Consider the following 19,390-nt stretch of genomic DNA (forward strand, 5'->3'; position numbering starts at 1 on the left):
CAATGCCATCTTCCTCAAGATGTTATGTGATATCAAATAAAAAAACTCAATAGCAATTGTATCTGGGATTCATAACTTACATTTAAACTTTTGTGAAGATAAATTATTTAGGTTACTCACTTTTTGAAGGCTTGATTGCTGCATCATTTGATGATTGTTCCTCTTTGACCATGAACTTATTGGAACTAGAAACCTGGTTATGTACTGGAGTAAGGTAGACATGCTCCACTCGGCTCTTCAGCTCATTTGTGTATTTGTTCCCAAACAGCTCATTGTTTTCCAGATTTGTGAAATATTCATAGCTTGGAGCTACTAATGCAAGTCCGGTTTTGTTCAACAGATTCTTCCTTCTTTCTTGGCTGACAAACGCAAATGTTTGCCCAACAAATACCATTGTTTGGCGGCATGCCGTGATCACCTGCTCAAGTACACTGGCAAGTTCGTTAGCGGATTGTGAACTTTGCACCTTGGAGCTCAATTCATGGTTATTGGTTGCTACAAACAGGGGACCTACACATTCCAGCAGTCTATTCTGAATCTCTTGCAAAAGCGGATCTTCATGTTGTACAAGATCATCCAGCGCTTTCCTGCATGTAATGATATTCTTCCTTCTCAGCAGAGACACAAAAGAATTATCTATCACAGGGCATGTGAGGCCCAGATGTGCTGCTGATGATGACTGACAGATATCCTGATGCTGTTGCGACATCAAGCAGCGGAAAGCTAAGACTACCTTAGAGTAAGTATCTGTATTGGAATCAAACTTTTTTTTAACAGAATGGTCAACACTCTGAAAACCAGCCCACTTTATTATTTGTTGCTCCAGATCCATTTGATTACCTGTAGTGGTAGATATATTCCCCAGTGACTGCAAATGAGAAGAGTCGGAGGATACATTTCTGTAGGTGGCCACTGGCGCATTGGATATGGACGACCCTGCTAATCCAGCAGGGGCTGTCCCCAGAAGGCCAGGGCCTGACCCTAGTAAGGCAGGCGATGTTCCTGGAATCCCAGGGGCAACTCCCAGGAGCCCGGGAGCTATCCCTAGAAGGCCAGGTGCGACCCCTAGAAGACCAGGTGCAGTCCCAAGAAGGCCAGGGGCTCTCCCTAGAAGGCCACGTCGTGCTGGAACCTTGGGACGCTTAAGCAAAGGTGCTCTTGTACCTTTAGGAGGACCATGTAAAGAACGACTTCTTTTGGAAACATCCGTGCTTTTGTGACTATAACTCTGCTGATTCAAATGAGGTGTATAATCCTCATCTCCATGGAACCCAAGTGTAGGTGCGTCGGTCTGGTAAGCAGAAGAATCCCTTTGAGGGGAATCCCTAGATGAGTTGCTCCAAGATGTGTGAGAGGGGTCATTTTTACTAGCTTTCATACGCCGAGCATTATCAATAACATTACTTAATAATTTGTATAACTCTGCATCAGGTGCCTTCACGGGACTTCCTGATGGGGGGTTTGATCCCTGATCCCCAGTCTTATGGCCAGGGCTCCAGGATCGCCTGCGTGATTCTAAATGCCCTGACTTAGCAACAGGATTTTGGGATCTATTATATGAACCATGACTATCTCTGCCATCAGGACTTTGGGATCTCCTGTAGAATTGGTAATCTCTCGAGTCATCAACTGAACTCTGAGACTGCCAATTACTTGGGCTTCTGTATGATTCTGGTCGATCTCTAGACTCAGCAGGGCTCACTGATCTCTGGTAAATCCCATATCCTCTCCTGGCATCACTGTCACTTGAATTTGCTGGCCTGCCAAACAATCCTGCATCCCCACCGGTGTCAGTGGGATTCCTCAAATCGTTGTACTGTGAATGGCGATCACCTCTATCCTCATGATCCAAGAAATCGTCTCTGGATGAAGAAGTGTAAGTAGCATCATCGTAATATCTTCTGTTGTTTTCGGAATGCATATCAGCCTGATTGGACACATTCCTCCATCTCTCCGACCTGTGAGACGGAGATTCATAGTAATCGTATGCCAGCTCATCATACTGTGAATTTTCTTCATAAGATTCCCTGGGATATCGCCTTGGTGCATAGTTGTGCATTTCTTCAATGGCAGAGGAGGGAAGAAAGGAAGAAAAAAAGTGTTTAGCTTTTTTATCAAAATGAAAAAAAACTCTTTAAAAAGTTGCAATCTATATTTCATGTAAAAGCTAATGTATCAGTGATCAGTGGGCATGCTGATAACATCACCAAGATCAGGAAGATATGATGAGTTCTTATACCACAAAATGCACCTAATTGACTGCTTTTCGTAAATCTGACATAATCCAAGGGATGCAAGCAAGACAAACAGGATCACTTGTTCTATCAATGCGCATGTGTTGTCATTTGGAAATCAACAAGTGATAAGCATCCAAGAGAGAGTCAACATCTTTTGTCCAATGGGCTCAAGCATGTATAGTGTATGGAAGTGTGGTGCCCTGGCACAATCCTGTTTGTTCAAATTGAGGAACGAGGCCTGGAGAAAAACAACTTTAGACAAAGATATCCAGAAGTATACTGAGCCAAGATACAATGGCCATTAATACCTAAGACAGAATTCAACAGACTAGATCCTGTAGTTAATTGCTCTTTCCTTTGTAATTCCCAGATAGCACTGTGCAAGTCCAGAGGCAGAGGTGTACATTCCTTCATTTCCAACATGGTGATGCGGTTCAAATTATCCTTTGGCTAAAAGCAGAATACGTAGCTGCTGAAAGTCATCTTCCAGATCAATCCATACAGGTAAGCCAAACACAAGAATTCTGAGAAGTTCATAGTCTTGAAAAGCAGACCAAAATTCAGGTTCCTCAAGATAACTCAGTTCTTGGAATCTCTCTTGGATCCACAAGAAAAGCCAAATATGCTCTTAACAATATCATGGTAGCATAACTAAGACTTGCATTAACAAGACTAACTGCAAATATAAAATTTCAGTCCGGTATGTCCTATTGTGGCGTGGCACTAATGAAAAGATAACTGATGTTTGAATGGTACTTCTCAATACCCGAGGATTTCTCAAAGCACTTTATGACTAATTAAGTACATTTGATATGTGGTAGTAATTTGCAGTAATTTCAGATAAACTGTACCAATCATGTCCAACAAAGCCTCAAATAATAACATGACAATCACCTGATAATGTTTCAACGATGTTGTTAATAGATAAATATTAGCCAGGACACCATAAAGAACTGTTGTGGGGAATATTTTAAAATCAGTCAAGAGTACAGATGGGCCTTGATTCAATACCGCATCAGAGAGGTGGCACTTCTGATTGTATAATACCAAGAAGATGATGTGTTAAATCCTACAAGATCAATACAAAAGTCAAAAGTTGCCATTGATTATTCTTGGCAGATTCAAATTTTACATGAGGAAGAAATATACAATGTAGAACAAGCAAGGTGATCTAGTCAGATGTAGGCAAATGCAAACATGACAATGAGAGATAAGTTACCAGATCTTCTTCATTCCTGGAACAAGGTGTGCTTTGGAAATATTCAATCATCCTCAATCTGATAAGTTAAAAAACTTGAATTGAAATTGAATCCCAGGATGTTCCACGGCATTTTGAAGCCAAAACACTTCTTGTATTAAACACTGTTTTAACGTAGGTAGCCATCCTTGTAATGTAGGAAATGTGGTAGCCATTTTGTGTGAAGCTTAACTTGCTACACATTTAGAACAGCAATCTCCTTTTAAGTTTCAAATTAAACACATCTATAATCAAGTCTTCCACTGAATTAGTTCCTTGCCTCCCCATTGTGAGGAATCTGCATTAACATTTGTAGGTTGTAAAATCTTGGTATTTTTCCAAGGAAATAATCTGGTCTATGGAACATTTTGCTGTGATCCCCTTTTAATCCACCTGCTTAACTGGATCTCACAAATTTTAAACTTCCCTTTTTCCTCTGTAAAGCAATTGTGTACAGAGTAACCAAATGCACTATGAGAACAAGGACAGCTAACTCTGCCTGCCATTCAAATCAGAATAAAGATCTGAAGAAATGGGCATTAGATAGGACCAGGAAATGAGACAGAGAAGGATTACATAAATAGATGAAAACATGGTGCATCGTAAAATGTGTGATTGACATAACATCACTGTACTTGGGGAGGAATGAACAAACTCATATGCACTATTTGAATACAAGAAGAAGAAAAATGTCAGATTTAGGATTTACTATGATTGCATCAAAGAGAGGTAGGCCCTCTTTGCCACTGAGCAGAATGCAGTAAGCTGCAGATATGGCTGACTGCAGACCGCTTTTCATTAATCAGCAGTATGACATCTGAAAAGCAGAGGAAATAAATGGAAAGTACGACAAAGAAATGGACAGGCGGAGCATGTGCTTATGTGCACACAGGACATAAGAGTGTGTGGGGGGGGGGGGGGAGTGGAAAGAGGCAGAAAAGAGAGCAGAGATGGAGACACATGCATGTGAAGGAAATTCCAGAATTGAATTGCATGCAATAGTTAAAATTGCTGCTTCGTAGTAGCTGGAGGTAAAATGTCAGGATCATGAATCAACGCAAAGGAATCCTTGTTAATGTCAAAGAAACTTGAATGTGTATGATAGCAAAGGGTGCAGGGCCACCTCTGTTCACTATCATTTAAAATTTACTGTACAGAGGGCCACCATTTAGCCCAACGTACCAGCTGAAAAACTGCTGCACAATCTAGTCTGAACTTCAACGCCAGGTCTATAGTCCTACAGGTCATGACTCTTCAAGTACACATCCATGTCTTAAATATGACAAATGATTCTGCCTCTATCATCCCTCCAGTAGTGAGTTCCAATCTCATACCACATTTGTGTGAAAAGTTGTTTCCTTCGCTAATCCAATTACTTTAAATCTGCTATATACCTCCAGATTTTGATCCTTTCTCTTAAGAAAATTAGGCCCTTCCTATTTACTTCAGAAGGTCCCTCATAATTATATCTAACTCAAATGAAATCTCCCTTCCACCTTGTCTATTCTAAAGAATAAAATTCAATCTTCCTCAAAACTACAACTTTCCAGTGCTAGCAAAATCCTCAGACATCTTCTGCACCCTCTCCATTGCAGTGAAACCTTTCTGGTCAGTTGACCTGAACTATACACTGTATTTAAGCTCTTGCCAAGTTATTGTATACAATTCATAAACATAAATTCCTTTCACTTACATTCTCTTCCTTGGCTAAAATTGAGAAGTCATCCTGTTTGCCCTTCTAGTCAAGTTACTGAACCGTGATCCAAAGATCTGCACGTGCATGCACACACTCCAAGGTTCCTTCGTTCTTTCACACCAATGAATACCTTTTCATTTATTGTGCATTCCCCTGCATTGTTGTATCTCCTCAAAAGCACTGCTCACACTTCTCTGAATGAAGTTCTACTTACCATTTTTCACTTGGATTGATCAATCATCTATATCTTTATGCAGTCTAATGCCTTCCTATGTAATTCATTGCAAAGAAGCCCCACTCCAAAATCTCTTGTTACAAAAGACAGTGAAAACGTAACCAAAAATAAACAAATCTCAGTTTGACAATCGGATGCAGAGTGACATATTCAGCTCAGCTGTCCTTCACTTTTAGTTACTCACCTAATGATGAGATTTAACAGCAGTTAGTCAAATCTAGGGTAAAAAGATGCGCCAGAAAATGCAAGCAGCAAGCATCCAAATTTCCGTTTTAAGACAAATATTATCACATTCCCACTCAGGTTAAGTAAGGATAAGTAAAACTGTAGAAGCAGTCTGCAGCAGCCTGACGGACATTTATACTAGGCAAAGTCTTGCAGGAAGGAAAATACACTGAAAATATTTAGATCCATATTGATTTCTCCTGGTATTAGTATGTGATTCTTGTAAGATCATTCATCCAGCTATTAATGGATGCTGGATGCAGTGGTCAATCATAAGATTATCTTACAAAGAATGGCCATTCCACCTGCTAGATCTACATTTGCTCCTCTATACAACATTTAGTAAACCACTCTCCATCCCTACTGTTCCTCTATATCTCTGGATTTTCTTTCCTTCCAAGTATTCATCTAACTTATTCCTGAATCTACTTTTATCACTCCATGAGGTAGCATGCTACAAACTGTGATCACTTCTTATGAATGATGCTTTGTCTTTGTGTTTCATCTAGCACTTGTATCAAATACCTAAACCTGCAGCATCTTATAATCAACCCTTAAAACAAACAGTTTTTCTTTTCTCAATCTGTACTCATCTTGATTATGTCTGCCTTAAATATACCCAATAACTTGGTCTCCACAGCTGCCTGTGGCAACAAATTCGCCACTCTCTAGCTAAAGAAATTCCTCCTCATCTCTGTTCTAAAAGGAAGTCTTTCAATTCTGTGGCTGTCTTTGACTTCCGCACCATAGGAAACACCCTTTCCACATCTTCCTCTAGCTTTCGCTGATAGAAAATGATGCCTCTTGGCTTTCACCAGAAGCTGAAATAACAAAAAAAATTCATAAAAAATGTATGCTTCAGTTGAAAAACAGCTACTTAGTCTAATCCTACTATCTAGTACTAGGTCTGTAATCCTGCAGGTTAAGGCTCTTCAAACTCATATTCAATAATATTTTAAAAATGTGATGAGGGTTTCTCTACCATGCTTTCAAACACACAATTCCATATCCCAATAAGCTATTTCATCTTTATTTAATAATTGCATAAATTCTAAGTTTTTGAATTTTGGTTTAGCGCCTCAGGGAATTAGGCACTTCTTACTTATTTTATCAAAACCTCTCATAATTTTCCAGTCCTCCTTTTTGCCTCCAAAGAAAACAACCTCAACCTATCCAACCAACATTATGTTTTGAAAAAAACCTAAGATGTGACTTCAAGAGCCTTACTTCCCTGGTGTGACATGACAATGATCTACAGGATAATAAGAATGAGCTAACAGTAAAGTATCAATCTAACAAAATGCTAAATTAGAAAATTAAATGTAGATTTAATTTTCTAAATGATATTTAAGTTTTCTAAGCTAATTAAAAAAAAACACAAAATTGCCACGTATTGAGACTTTTCTTCTCAGCCAATTTTTTTGAACAAAATGGCTTCAAGAGAACCCCCCCTTTAAAAAAAATGGTCACAGATATCACCAATTTCATAAAATTTCTTTACGAAAAGCTACATTTCTATCTAGATCTGTAGGAGAGCCAAGTGTTACATAAAATGCTTGCCACACTTCCCCATTTATCTAGATTCACTATAATGAAAATATTAATTAGCTTTGGATAAATTAATTAAATTCAAGCTCCAATTATAGAGATTAATTTGCACTTTAAGTCCAATTTACAATCTAAAGACACTTGAGCTGGTCACGTCTACCAACTACAACCACTGAACATCACATTCTAAATGGATGGACAAGATCAGCTACAGGATCCTTTGACAGGAAATGATCATGAAGAAAGCCATCTAGAAAGGCAGAAAGAAAACATTTACCTCTTTGAAAACATAAAACCTTGAAAAGTAATCTGAAAACCCTTTCACCATAGATTACAGTTATTTAATGATTGCTTTCAAACAGAATTTACTAATCAGCTGGCTTTCACCCCAGCTGGCAGCATATTCTGCTTCATAACCCCATCACTCTTCTATACATTTCACTCATACATACTGATCTATTTTTATCTCAAATGCACAGATTATTTGCATCAAACCTTGCACATGAATGTGCTGGTTACTAAGAGATTACCAAGAGATTTTGGCAGCTCAATGGAACGCAATTTGAAAATCTGAAGCATTGAATTGCCAAAATCTCTTAGTAATATTGTTATTGTGCCATGCAGGTGAAGCAATTTATTGCTGTATAATACTGAGAAAATAAAACAGATCCACATGACAGCAAATCATGAAATTCCATAAATTCTATTATTGATTTTAAGCCTTACAGTTCAGGTAGTACATTTAAACATGGAATACTCTTGCCCATCAAAGGCTTTATAAATCAGACTTTCATTGGCAGTGGGAGTAACTTCAACTGGATCTGGAAAGATAGTCCAGAATTTCAAGTGCATTATTTTCCCCACATGTAACAATTCCACCTACCTACAACATAATTTAGCTTATTAAAGAATAAGAGGCACCCGAGTGTCCTTGAGAACATGGCTATAGTGGAAATCATTTTAGCCTGAAGACACTCTTACTCCAGTTTGACATCCTATAATAGATGCCATCACTGTTTTTTTTTTACTATTTGAATGTAAAATCTACGTCCAAACAAAATTGTCAATGGTTACATCAATAGGACAATTATTAAACAGAACCTTTCAGCAGGATCAGCTTTGAAAAGAACGAAGAAAATCTTCCACATACACACAAAGAACTTCAACTTAAGTTGCAGAACATTTTTCACATACACATTAGATGCTAATAGTGTTAAGAATTTTCCATTATTTCTGTTGAACTGATTAAAGGTTAAGGCCGTCATTGGAAAGCATTTCAACAAAATGCTTATCAATCTTGAGGTGTTTATTGTGATCAGTCTGGGAGCATCATTCTGGTTGGGAGAGGGTGTATTCACTAATTGTCTCAGAACCTTTCACATTCTTGGATTACTTTGGAGTCTGCAGGAACAGAAAATCTCCTGAACATATTTATAGGCATCCTTGGATGAAACACATAGTAGGTGATTAAAATAATAGCCTCCATATTCTTTGAAGCGTTTCACTTTTTAAATTAAATACTGGATTGGTTTTGGAGCAGGGAAAATGCTGTTTTAGGCAAGCGGTTACACGCTGTAATATATACAACCACAGTTGGCATCCCAACACAGCAATGCCAGATATTTTTTCTAAATTGTTCCAGTTACTGAGGGCAGCATTGAGACCCTCTCCCCACAGTCCAAATTAAAGAACATCCAATCCTTTTCTCACAAGTGAAAATTTCTTGGCTTCTGGTCACTTGCGAATCAGGATATCAGGGACTAATTGGGTCTTTTTTTTAAACCTCAAAGCCCACAGATCAGGGCTCTGTTGCGCCCTGATTTCACCGGCTTTGGTGAGTCAGGCCTTTGCCCAACACTGGGCCTCGGTTGCCCCTGGTTACCACGAACAGGCCCAGTCTGTCATCAGACCTGTTTCGTAAAGCTGCTGGCTCAGCGAAGTTACCGACAGCTCCATTCACAGCTTAAACCTATCATGGTAGGCAACATACCAAACACGAAGTTTGATTATTTCCCCCTCAGCACCCCCTTTCCTCCCCCACCTCAGCCCCACAAACCTGGACAAAACCTCTCCTCCATTGCTGATGTTGACGTCACTTCCGTTACCATCGGAAGTATCGCAGTTGCATTCTGAAATAACCCCACAAAATTAATATTTTAAAAGTTATTTCTTTCTTCAAGTAATATATAATTTATGCTTCGTATATATTCAAAAGAACATTATTCTAGTTTCCTTATATTAAACATAAATGTTGCAGCTTTATCTACAAATCTGTTTGGAGATTAATGTTATATTAAACTACAATTTCCTACGCATCTTGAGCAGGTAGAGAATCAGTTTCCGGGCACGTGACCGTCATGGAGCAGTTACCCGGTAGTGACGTCAGAATAATAGGAAGCCATGGCGATGGAAGGCGATGCAGGTTGGTTTGGGGGTTGTTTCTTTGGGTAGACGCGAATTCTGGGGTTGCAGAGTCAGAATTGTGGAAAATATTTCTCATTAACCAAATTCGTCGCCTTTCTTATAATTGAAGGAGGAGGCATTAGCCGGAATTCCGATTCCTCCGCTGTTCTCAAAAGGCAGGCAATTCGGTTAATCCCAATTATTGAGTGGGGAGGTATTATAATTAACATTTTTGACATGATTAAATATCTCAATTTCCTTAACTTTTTCTCTTCGTTATACCCTTTTTACTGAATCTATGATGTAAATGGGGATTAACTATCTACTTGGAGGCACTCCGTGGGTCAAGTAACATTTGTGGGAGGAAAGGAATTGACATTTCGGGTTGAAAATCTGGGTCCTGCTACTGCCTGACTCACTAAATTCCTCCAGCAGATTTTTGTTGCTCCAGATTCTAGCATACATATTCTCTTGTGTCCAAGTTACTAATTGGGAATTGGTTCCTGCCCGTTCTGTCATCGATTCATTTTTTTCAGAGTAGACTAGGCTTTGACTTTGCAAGACCAAACAAAACAGACTCACCTAGTTTCGCGTTTCTACATCGTGCTGATCATTCCTCTTTATCCTATTAAAACACTTTCCCATTTTCTTGCATTTTATACTTATTTTATAGTTATTTTATACTTGCATTTTTCAAAGAAATTTTATACTTGTATTTTTCAAAATAAAAGGTTATTTAGCAAAATAAATAACCTTTAAGAAATAGCGAATCTTTTCATGTTCAGTTGAAAAGTTAAATGGGCAGTTTGTCTTTGTACTTTACAGCATTAATATTGCACTTCCTCTGCTAAAGGACATTGCTGCATTTGGTGTTTTACAGAGACCTGACACCAATGCTTGCTCATTGAAAGAGTTGACTAATTTTAGTTCCCCAAATAAAAATCTTGTTTTTATTTTCCTTTCAGTGTCTTGTCTTATTTTCTTTTGAAAGTTCCTTATCGTCTTTGCTTCCATGTTTTTTTTCTACAGATCACAATAGTTAACCTTAATCTCCTTTAATTTTTGTGTCATCAGCTTTAGTCTATATCCTTTGATTTATGACTCCTGCTAGATGTTAGGAAATATTATGGAAAAATAACTTAACATTTTGAACTTCTCTATGAGCTGTTGATTCTCTGCTCCAAGGAAAATAAGCCAAACTTTTCCATTGTTTCATCCCTGCAGATAGAATCCCATTATCCCAACTAGTCCATGCTGACAAAGATTCCCATCCAAGCCAACCTCATTTCCCTCATGTTGGCCTGTATCCCTCTAAATGTTTTCCATCCACGTACCTGTTCAAGTCTCATTTAAATGTCATTCATGTATCTGCCTCAACCACTTCTGGCAGCTCATTCCATACACTGACCACTCACTGGGTGAAAAAGTTGCCCCTCATTCCTACTAAATCTCTCTGCTCCCACCTTAAACCACATTCTTCATTCCTGACCCAGTTAAAAAAAGACTGTGCATTTGCCCTATCTATGTGCTGTGTCCCCCCCATAATTTTATACACCTGTAAGATTACTCCTTATTCTCTTTTGCTGCAATGAAAATAAATAGCAACCTGCTCAGCTTCTCTCCATAACTCAGCCCCTCAAGTCCCAGCAACATTTTTGCAGATGCCTTTTGCACTTCTTCCAGCTTGATGACATCTTTCCTGTAGTAGGTTGACCAAACCTGTACACAACATTCCAAAGGTGGCCTCACCAACTGCAACATAACATTCCAACTTCTATACTCTCTGTCTTGACGGGATAAAGACCAGCATACCAAAAGCCTTCTTCACCACCCTGTCTTCTTGTGATGCCACTTTCAGAAAAGTGTGTACCAGTACTCCAAGGTCTCTCTGTTCTACAATACTACCTCGGACTCTACTGTTTACTGTGAAAGTTCTACCCTCATTTTTCTTCTCAAGATGTATCTGAATCAGGTTTATTATCACCAGCATGTGACGTGAAATTTGTTAACTTAGCAGCTGCAGTTCAATGCAATACATAATCTAACAGAGAAAAATGTAATAATAAATAAACAAGTAAATCAATTGCGTATATTGAATAGATATAAAAAAGTGCAAAAACAGAAATACTGTGTATTAAAAAGAAAGTGAGGTAGAGTCCAAAGATTCAATGCCCATTTAGGATACGGATGGTGGAGGGGAAGAAGCTGTTCCTGAATTGCTGAGTGTGTACCTTCAGGCTTCTGTACCTCCTACCTGATGATAACAGTGAGAAAAGGGCATGCCCTGGGTGCTGGAGGTCCTTAATAATGGATGCTGCCTTTCTGAAATACCGCTCCTTGAAGATGTCCTGGGTACTTTGTAGGCTCGTACCCAAGATGGAGCTGACTAGATTTACAACCTTCTGCAGCTTCTTTCGGTCCTGTGCAGTAGTAACCCCTCCGTACCAAACAGAGATGCAGCCTGTCAGAATGCTCTCCACAGTACATCTATAGAAGTTTTTGAGTGTATTTGTTGACATGCCAAATCTCTTCAAACTCCTAGTAAATTATAGGCGCTGCCTTGTCTTCTTTATGAACTGCATCAATATGTTGGGACCAGTTTAGATCTTCAGAGATCTTGACACCCAGGAACTTGAAGCTGCTAACTCTCTCCACTTTTGATCCTATCTTAACCCATCTACCTCCAATTAAATTCCACTTGTCATTCCTCAGCCCATTTAGCCAGCTGATCAAGATCCCTCTAAAATTGTGATAACCTGCTTCACTGTCAATGACACCACCAATTTTAGTGTCATTGGTAAACTTGCCATGCCTTGTACGTTCACATCCATATTATTGATTAGTGATATCACATGATATTCCAGTAAGACTCTGCACTTCAAAACCATCACATTCTTCCGGAATCATATTGCCTCAAATTAAATACTGTAATCCCAATAAGGCGAATCAATGTTTATAAAATTGTTGGTGCTTCTCTTTTAACTTGATACTTGAGAACCAGGTCTCATTTGTAAAGCCTCTGACTGTTCAATAAATAATCATTATAACACTTTAGTAATGTACTGAGTGCTGTGTGGGCTCCTTGGGGAACATACTTTGCAGTGTTTTTTGTTTATGGTTACCAAAAATATATTGAATATGCAAAACAGCATCTGGATTCTGAATCTTTTCAGAAATTATTGTTTTCTGGTTTATCTTGATCTCTCATTATACACAAATCTTTGGACAGTCAAGGACATCTAAACCTCAATGGCCATGTGCCAATACCCACTATATCCAGTATGTCTTTCATCTGCTGCCCTATTCTGGATTATGGTTAAACATCATCTTAACTTTTAAAATTATCTTCATTTTCAAATCATTCAATAGCTGTTCTACAACTCTGAGATCTTTATATTCCTATATTATAGGCCTCTTGAGCATATATGTATTTAATGATTCCATCATTGGGCAGCTATGCTTTCAACTTGAATATCCATAAGACCATAAGGTACCAGAGCAGAATTAAGCCATTTGGCCCATCAAGTCTGTTCTGCTTTTTTATCATGGCTGATCCATTTCCCTCTCAGCCCCAATCTCCTGCCTTTTCCCCATAACCCTTCATGCCCTGACTAATCAAGAATCTATCAACTTCTGCCTTAAATGTACCCAACGATTTAGCCTCCACAGCCGCCTGTGGCAGCGAATTCCACAGATTTGCCATTCGCTGGCTAAAGAAATTCCTCCTCATCTCCTTTTTAGTTGAACATTCCTCTATTGTGAAGCTGTGTTCTCTGATCCTAGATTCCCCCACCGTAGAAAACATCCTCTCCACATTCACTCCATCAAGGCATCTCAACATTCATTAAGTTTCAAGCTATTACCTTCCATTCTTGGGACATAATAACCATTTTACATGGCTAACATTTATTGCCCATTCTTAGTTGCTTAGTTATTAAGCTTATCAGTTGTCAACCATATTGCTAAGTAATTAGTCACACTAAAATCAAATTGGGTAAGGAAGGCAAAATTTTCTGCCTGCAATTAATCTGGTGGGTTTTTATGGCACTTCATGTTGTAACTAATGTTACTAATACTTTTTTCGTCCAGAATTATTGTGGTGGGATCTGAATGGTTTCCAGAATATTAATACAGTTATAGATTAATAGTCCATTAATTTGCCCACAATGATAGTGCACCCAGAGAATGAGTTTAGCACTTAGAGTGTGAACCCATCACGCTCTTGATTGAACAAACTCTCTGCTATGTTTTCAATACTAAAATCCCAGTCAAAACTTTGAGTGCACCTAGAGCAATTTTTCCTGTTCTAATAAACTCTGCATTTGTACCTGAGGTAAGCATTGTAACAAAAGCAAGTGAAGGGCCATTCACCACCTTTCTCCTCCCCTTCCCACTATATAATTTGAATCTCAAATTTATTCCATTCGCTGACAAATCAATATTGTGAAAATGTTATTCAGATATAATTGACAGGTAGTTATGGTTATGTACATAGTTTTAATAATTAGTAAATGAAAATATTGGCAAGGCTGAAGCCCAAGAACTGAACTTGTGTAGATACTTTTCCTGACTTCAGATTGTCCCAAAGTGCTTTAAGATTAACAGAATACTTCCAGCATAATTACTGTTGTGTTACAGAAATTATTCTAAGCAGATTATGTCTGATGAACAAAATAAGTAACCAGTTAATCTGTTTCACTACTATTAGATGAAAATGCAAATGTTACTTAAATACAGATGGCACTGAAGTTACCTTCATGAGCTAGCTCCACTTGCTTGCATTTGGCTCATATCCTTTGCAACATTTTGTATTCATGTACCCATCCAAATGTCTTTTAAACATTGTAATTGTACCTGCCTCTGCTACCTTCTCTGGCAGCTCATTCCAGACTCCCATTCCCTCTGTGTGGAAAAAAATTGTCGTCTAGTCCCCTCTAAATCTTTCCCCTCTCACCTTAAATCTATGCATGCCAGTTTTATATTCCCCAGCCTGTGAGAAAGGCACAATAATCATTTTATCTATGCCCGTCAATTTTATATAAAATGGAGTCCCATTATTTGGGACACATCAGGACTAGTACATTTTGGCCCAATTAGCCAGTTTCATGGAAATAGTTAAAAAGGTATGAAAAAGACAAGCTATCATTTAAATGAGTAACAAGTTATTTATTTAAATGAAATACCGAACAAGTTAGAACACCACCATTCCTGTTATAGTATTATAAATCTGTGTACTAGTTCCCAAAAGTTATTGACAGAAAAATTCATCCAGTGTATACTGCCTTGACCTTCTGGCTGTAAATGAACAATCAGCGTAAACATCTAGTGCCTTTATTGCCTTCCTGCATGAAGTAGTGTCATAATCCAGCAATAGATTTCCTGGCATCCTCTGTAGTCACGAGCTCAAGTTTAGTTATGCCATCTCCTTCATTTTCCTCATCTTCATATTCCCCGGCCCCGATGTTTTGATTCTATGCTTTTGATGATTGCATCCTCCAAATCTTCATTTTCATTGTAACATTTAAGATGACTGTCAATAACCTTCAAATTCTTCATAGGTCCTAGCTTGTTGAAGTAGTGAAATCATTTCATTTTCACTCGGAGCATCTTCAAACTCGAATGCTTGAAACCACAAAGAGCAGAAGAGCAAAATAGTATTAAATTGTCTTATTGCTTATTTCTCGCCAACTCTCAGTGACTAACTGTACTGCCTGTAAAAGATTAACTCTTGCACTCATTTCCTTGCCTGTTGGTAGATTTTGTTCAATTGCTTCGAGAATGTGGTTCACCAACGTCAATGTCATTCTGAAACGTTCTAATTAGGCTGTGCTGCATAATTGTCAAAAAGCAGTAGAATTTGTCATGATTTCCACTGTAGCTCCATATCCATGTCAGAATAGCATAACACAAGCACACCCAATTGACATTATTTAAAATTATTCACTCTATGCATGGTGTAGTGACTAACGGCCACCTAACGGACACTAATTAGAAACTGTTGGCAACAGTCTCTGTCCCAATTAAGTGGCACAGTGTCCGAAATAAATGAAGGGAATCCCAGTTATTTTTTAGATTAGTTTTTGTTCTTTAAGAGTTGCCTTAAATAAGCAGCTACACCAATTAACCAATGGTCCAGTTAACCAGACGGAATCAACTATACCTCTATGAAGTCACCCCTCACCCTCCTGCGCTTCAAGGATAAGGCAGCTTCCTATGAAGTCTTTCCGTATAACTGGTGACATCCTTGTGAACCTTTTCTGCACTCATCCTGCTTAAAGTTATCTTTTTTTGGTATAGGTTAATAATAAGAACTGTAGAAAATACTTCAGCTGTGGTCTCAATCAAGGTCTTGCATAGTTGTATCATGAAGCTTCAACTCTTAGTCTCTTTGTCTTGACTGATGTGTCAGATCCTTTCTTCATGACTCTGTCTAGCTGTGTTGCCACTTTCAGGGAACCAGAGTGGTGCTAGAAAGTTTGAAAACTCTGTAGAATATTCTCTATTTCTGCATAAATATGACCTAAAATGTAATCAGATCTTCATGTAAGTCCTAAAACTAGATGAAGAGAACCCAATTAAATAAATTACAAAAAAAACATATTTGTTCATTTATTAAGAAAAATGATACAATATTACATATATTTGTTGGGAAAGGTATGTGAACCTCTGGGGTAATGCCTTCTAAAGCTATATGGAGTTGTGTGTTCCAATTAATGAGATGAGATTGAAGGTGTGGATTGTAGAGGTGCCCTGCACTATAAAAGAGATACACAAAGCCAGGTTACTGACAGAGCCTGCTCTTCTCAAGAAAGATCTGTTTATGTGCATCATGCCTTGATCAACTTTCAAAGGACCTTAGGTGAAGAATTGTAGAGATGCATGAAGCTGGAAAAGGCTGCAAAAGCATTTCCCTGCATGTTCATCAATCTGCAGTAAGAGAAATTGTCTACAAATGGAGGAAATTCAGTACTATTGCTACTCTCCCTAAGAGTGGACATCCTGCAAAGATCACACCAGGAACACAATGTGCAATGCTGAAGGAGGTGAAAAAGAACCCAAAGGTAACAGCAAAAGACCCGCAGGAGTCTCTGGATGTTCTTGTGTCCACTATAAGAAAAACACTGAAAATGAATGTTTTCGTGGAAGGACACCAAAGAGGAAACCACTGCTCTCCAACAAAAAACATTGCTGCACATCTCAAGTTTGCAAAAGACCACTTAGATATTCCACGATGCTTCTGGGACAACATTCTGTGGAGACAAAAGTTGAAATTTTTGGCAGAAATACAACACCACTATGTTTGGATGGAAAAGGGCACTACACACCAACACCAAAACCTTATCCAACTGTTAATCATGGTGGAAGAAGCATTATGGTCTTTGGCTACTTTGCTGCCTCAGGACCCAGGCAGCTTGCAAGTGTTGAGGGAATAATTAATTCAAAATTGTATCAAGACATTCTATGGGGGGATGTCAGGGTAGCAGTCTGTCACCGGAAGCTTAATGGAAGTTGGATAATGCTACAAGACAATGATCTGAAAGATGAGTAAATCGACAATAGAATAGTTTAAAAAGAAGAAAACTTGTGTTTGGATTGACCAAGTCAAAGTCCTGACAATCCTATAGAAATGTTGTGGAAGGACTTGAAGAAAGTAATTCATGCAAAGAAGCCCACCAGCATCCCAGAGTTGAAGCAGTTTTGTAGGAATGACCAGAAATTCCTCCAAGCCGATGTGCAGGACTGATCCAGAAACATTTGGTTGAAGTTATTGCTGTAAAAGAGTGTCACACCAGTTACTGAGAGCAAAGGTGCACATGCTTTTTCCAACAAATACATGTACAATTGGATCATTTTTCTCAATAAATGAACAAGTATGATTTTTTAGTTATTTAATTGAGTTTTCTTCATCTAGTTTTAGGACGTGCATGAAGATCTGATCACATTTTAGGTCATATTTATGCAGAAATGAAGAAAATTCTACAGGATTTTCAAATTTACTCACACCACTGTATGTACCCCTAGATTTCTCTGTTTCACAACATTCTCTAAGGCCCTGCTATCTACTGGGTACCTTACCAAAATGTAACAATTTGCACCTGGTTGAGTTAAATTTGGTCTGTTATTTCATGGCCCACTTTCCCAGTTGTTGTTTATCCCATTGAATCTTCTTCATGATCCACTGTCCTCTATACCAACGGATTTGGTGTTATCTGCAAACTTACGATGATAACTACCTTCGCCTCCAAACCATTACTACAGATGATGAACAGCACTACCCCCCCCCCCGCAGCACCCACCAGTGATAGGCCTTCAGTGTGAAAACCAGCACACCATTATCATTCTCGTTTGCAACCAAGCCAATTGTCTATCAAATTGGCTAGCTCACCCTGGATTCCATGTATTCTAACATTCTGGACCAGCTTCCCATGCAGAATTTACTCAAGTCGTGTGTACACAATGTCTACTGCTCTGTCCACATCAGCCCTCTTGGTCACCTCTTCAAAAAAAAACTCCCATCAAATTCACAAGACACGATCTCCCATGCAAAAAGCCATTCTGTCTATCCCTAATCAGTCTTTACCTTTCCAAATGCTGGTAGATCCTGCCTCTGTGTCCTCTCCAGTAACATTCTCGCTGCTGCTGTTGGGCTCACTAGCCTGCTGTTCTCTGTTTTGTCCTTGCAGCCCTTCGTAAGTAAAGGCACTGCGTTAGCCATCCTCCACTCGTCCAGTATCTCAGTGGTGCTAATGATGATACAAATACCTCTGTCAAGGCTTTAGCAATTTCTTTGCAACTTTCACAGAATATTATAGGATACACTTGGTCACACCCCAGGATTTAGCCATTAAAATTGCCATTACTTCTTTTGTAATGTGGATATGTTTTAAGGTATTAGTATTCTCTCTCTTGAATTCCCTAGCTTCCATGACCTCCACGGTAAATACAGATGAGAAATATTCATTCAATGATTTGCCTGTCTCCCATAGCTCCACAGATAGATGACCACATGGGATGCTTAAAGGGTCCTATTCTCTTGCTCTTTTGCACTAATCTCTTGGGATTCTCCTTTGCCTATCTTCCAAAACCATCTCAAGTCTTTTTATGCTCTCATGACTTCCCTCCTACATCCTTGTACTCAAAAGTATTTTCTTCATCCCAGCAGCCTGTATCTGATGTGAGCCTCCCTTTTCTTGATCAGAGCCAACCAGCTTTACCTTTCACTCCAACAGGAATATGCTGATCCCGAACTCTCACTATCTCAGTTTTAAAAGGTTCCCCCTTGTCAGGGGCCCTTTTACTTACAGACTGTTTTTCCCTATTAATTCCTGTCTACTGCCATCAAATGGAGAAAACTCACCACTTTCCTTTGATTAATGCCATTGCAGTTTTTACATACACCAAAGTGGATGGTCTTGATTTCATATCTTATTAGTAATATGGCACCTTTTCAAGCACTGTAGTTCATCAGTCTTGCATTGGGAAAGCCTGCTTGGGTATGTTTTGATTTTTGACTCAAAACATCATTTGCTGAGCCATGACTGATTTCAATAAAAATGTCCAAAATTTTAGGACAGTCTAGATCTAATAGTGCAATGTTTAATTATAGTTGCCCAAAATTTTGCTTCTGACCCAAGAGGATATTATGATCTGAATGACGCAGAAGTATAATTTTGTGGATTCACGACTAACAGTTTATGATACTGATGGTACAGGTCTGATATTGTAGAACCCTAGAGTACAGTAAAGGCTAGAGGCTATATAAATGGGGTACATTACTTGTGGGTATATGTCTGTGACTATACATGGAT

General features: G+C 38.7%; 2 protein-coding genes across 4 annotated transcripts in view; one reads left to right on the top strand and one right to left on the bottom strand.

Moving 5' to 3' along the window:
• LOC140739885 (SURP and G-patch domain-containing protein 2-like) overlaps positions 1–9,275 on the bottom strand; it is a 34,351-nt gene extending 25,076 nt beyond the window's left edge. For 2 of the 3 annotated variants that reach the window (XM_073068518.1, XM_073068517.1), the window contains exons 1-2: positions 9,235–9,275; positions 121–2,061 (exon numbers count right to left, since the gene is read on the bottom strand). In XM_073068518.1, the coding sequence (XP_072924619.1) occupies positions 121–2,061; positions 9,235–9,256 (1,963 nt within the window). In that variant the 5' untranslated portion in view covers positions 9,257–9,275. Of the gene's footprint in view, positions 1–120; positions 9,180–9,234 lie in introns of those variants that run through there. The other variant, XM_073068519.1, reaches the window with a different exon arrangement.
• Positions 9,276–9,549: 274 nt separating this feature from the next.
• sugp1 (SURP and G patch domain containing 1) overlaps positions 9,550–19,390 on the top strand; it is a 44,857-nt gene continuing 35,016 nt past the window's right edge. Inside the window, exon 1 of the mRNA XM_073068520.1 lies at positions 9,550–9,600. Coding sequence (XP_072924621.1) covers positions 9,579–9,600 — 22 coding nt within the window. The 5' untranslated portion in view covers positions 9,550–9,578. The remainder of the gene's footprint in view (positions 9,601–19,390) is intronic.

This window comes from Hemitrygon akajei, chromosome 16, assembly GCF_048418815.1.
Source record: "Hemitrygon akajei chromosome 16, sHemAka1.3, whole genome shotgun sequence".
NCBI classification, from domain to species: Eukaryota; Metazoa; Chordata; class Chondrichthyes; order Myliobatiformes; family Dasyatidae; genus Hemitrygon; species Hemitrygon akajei.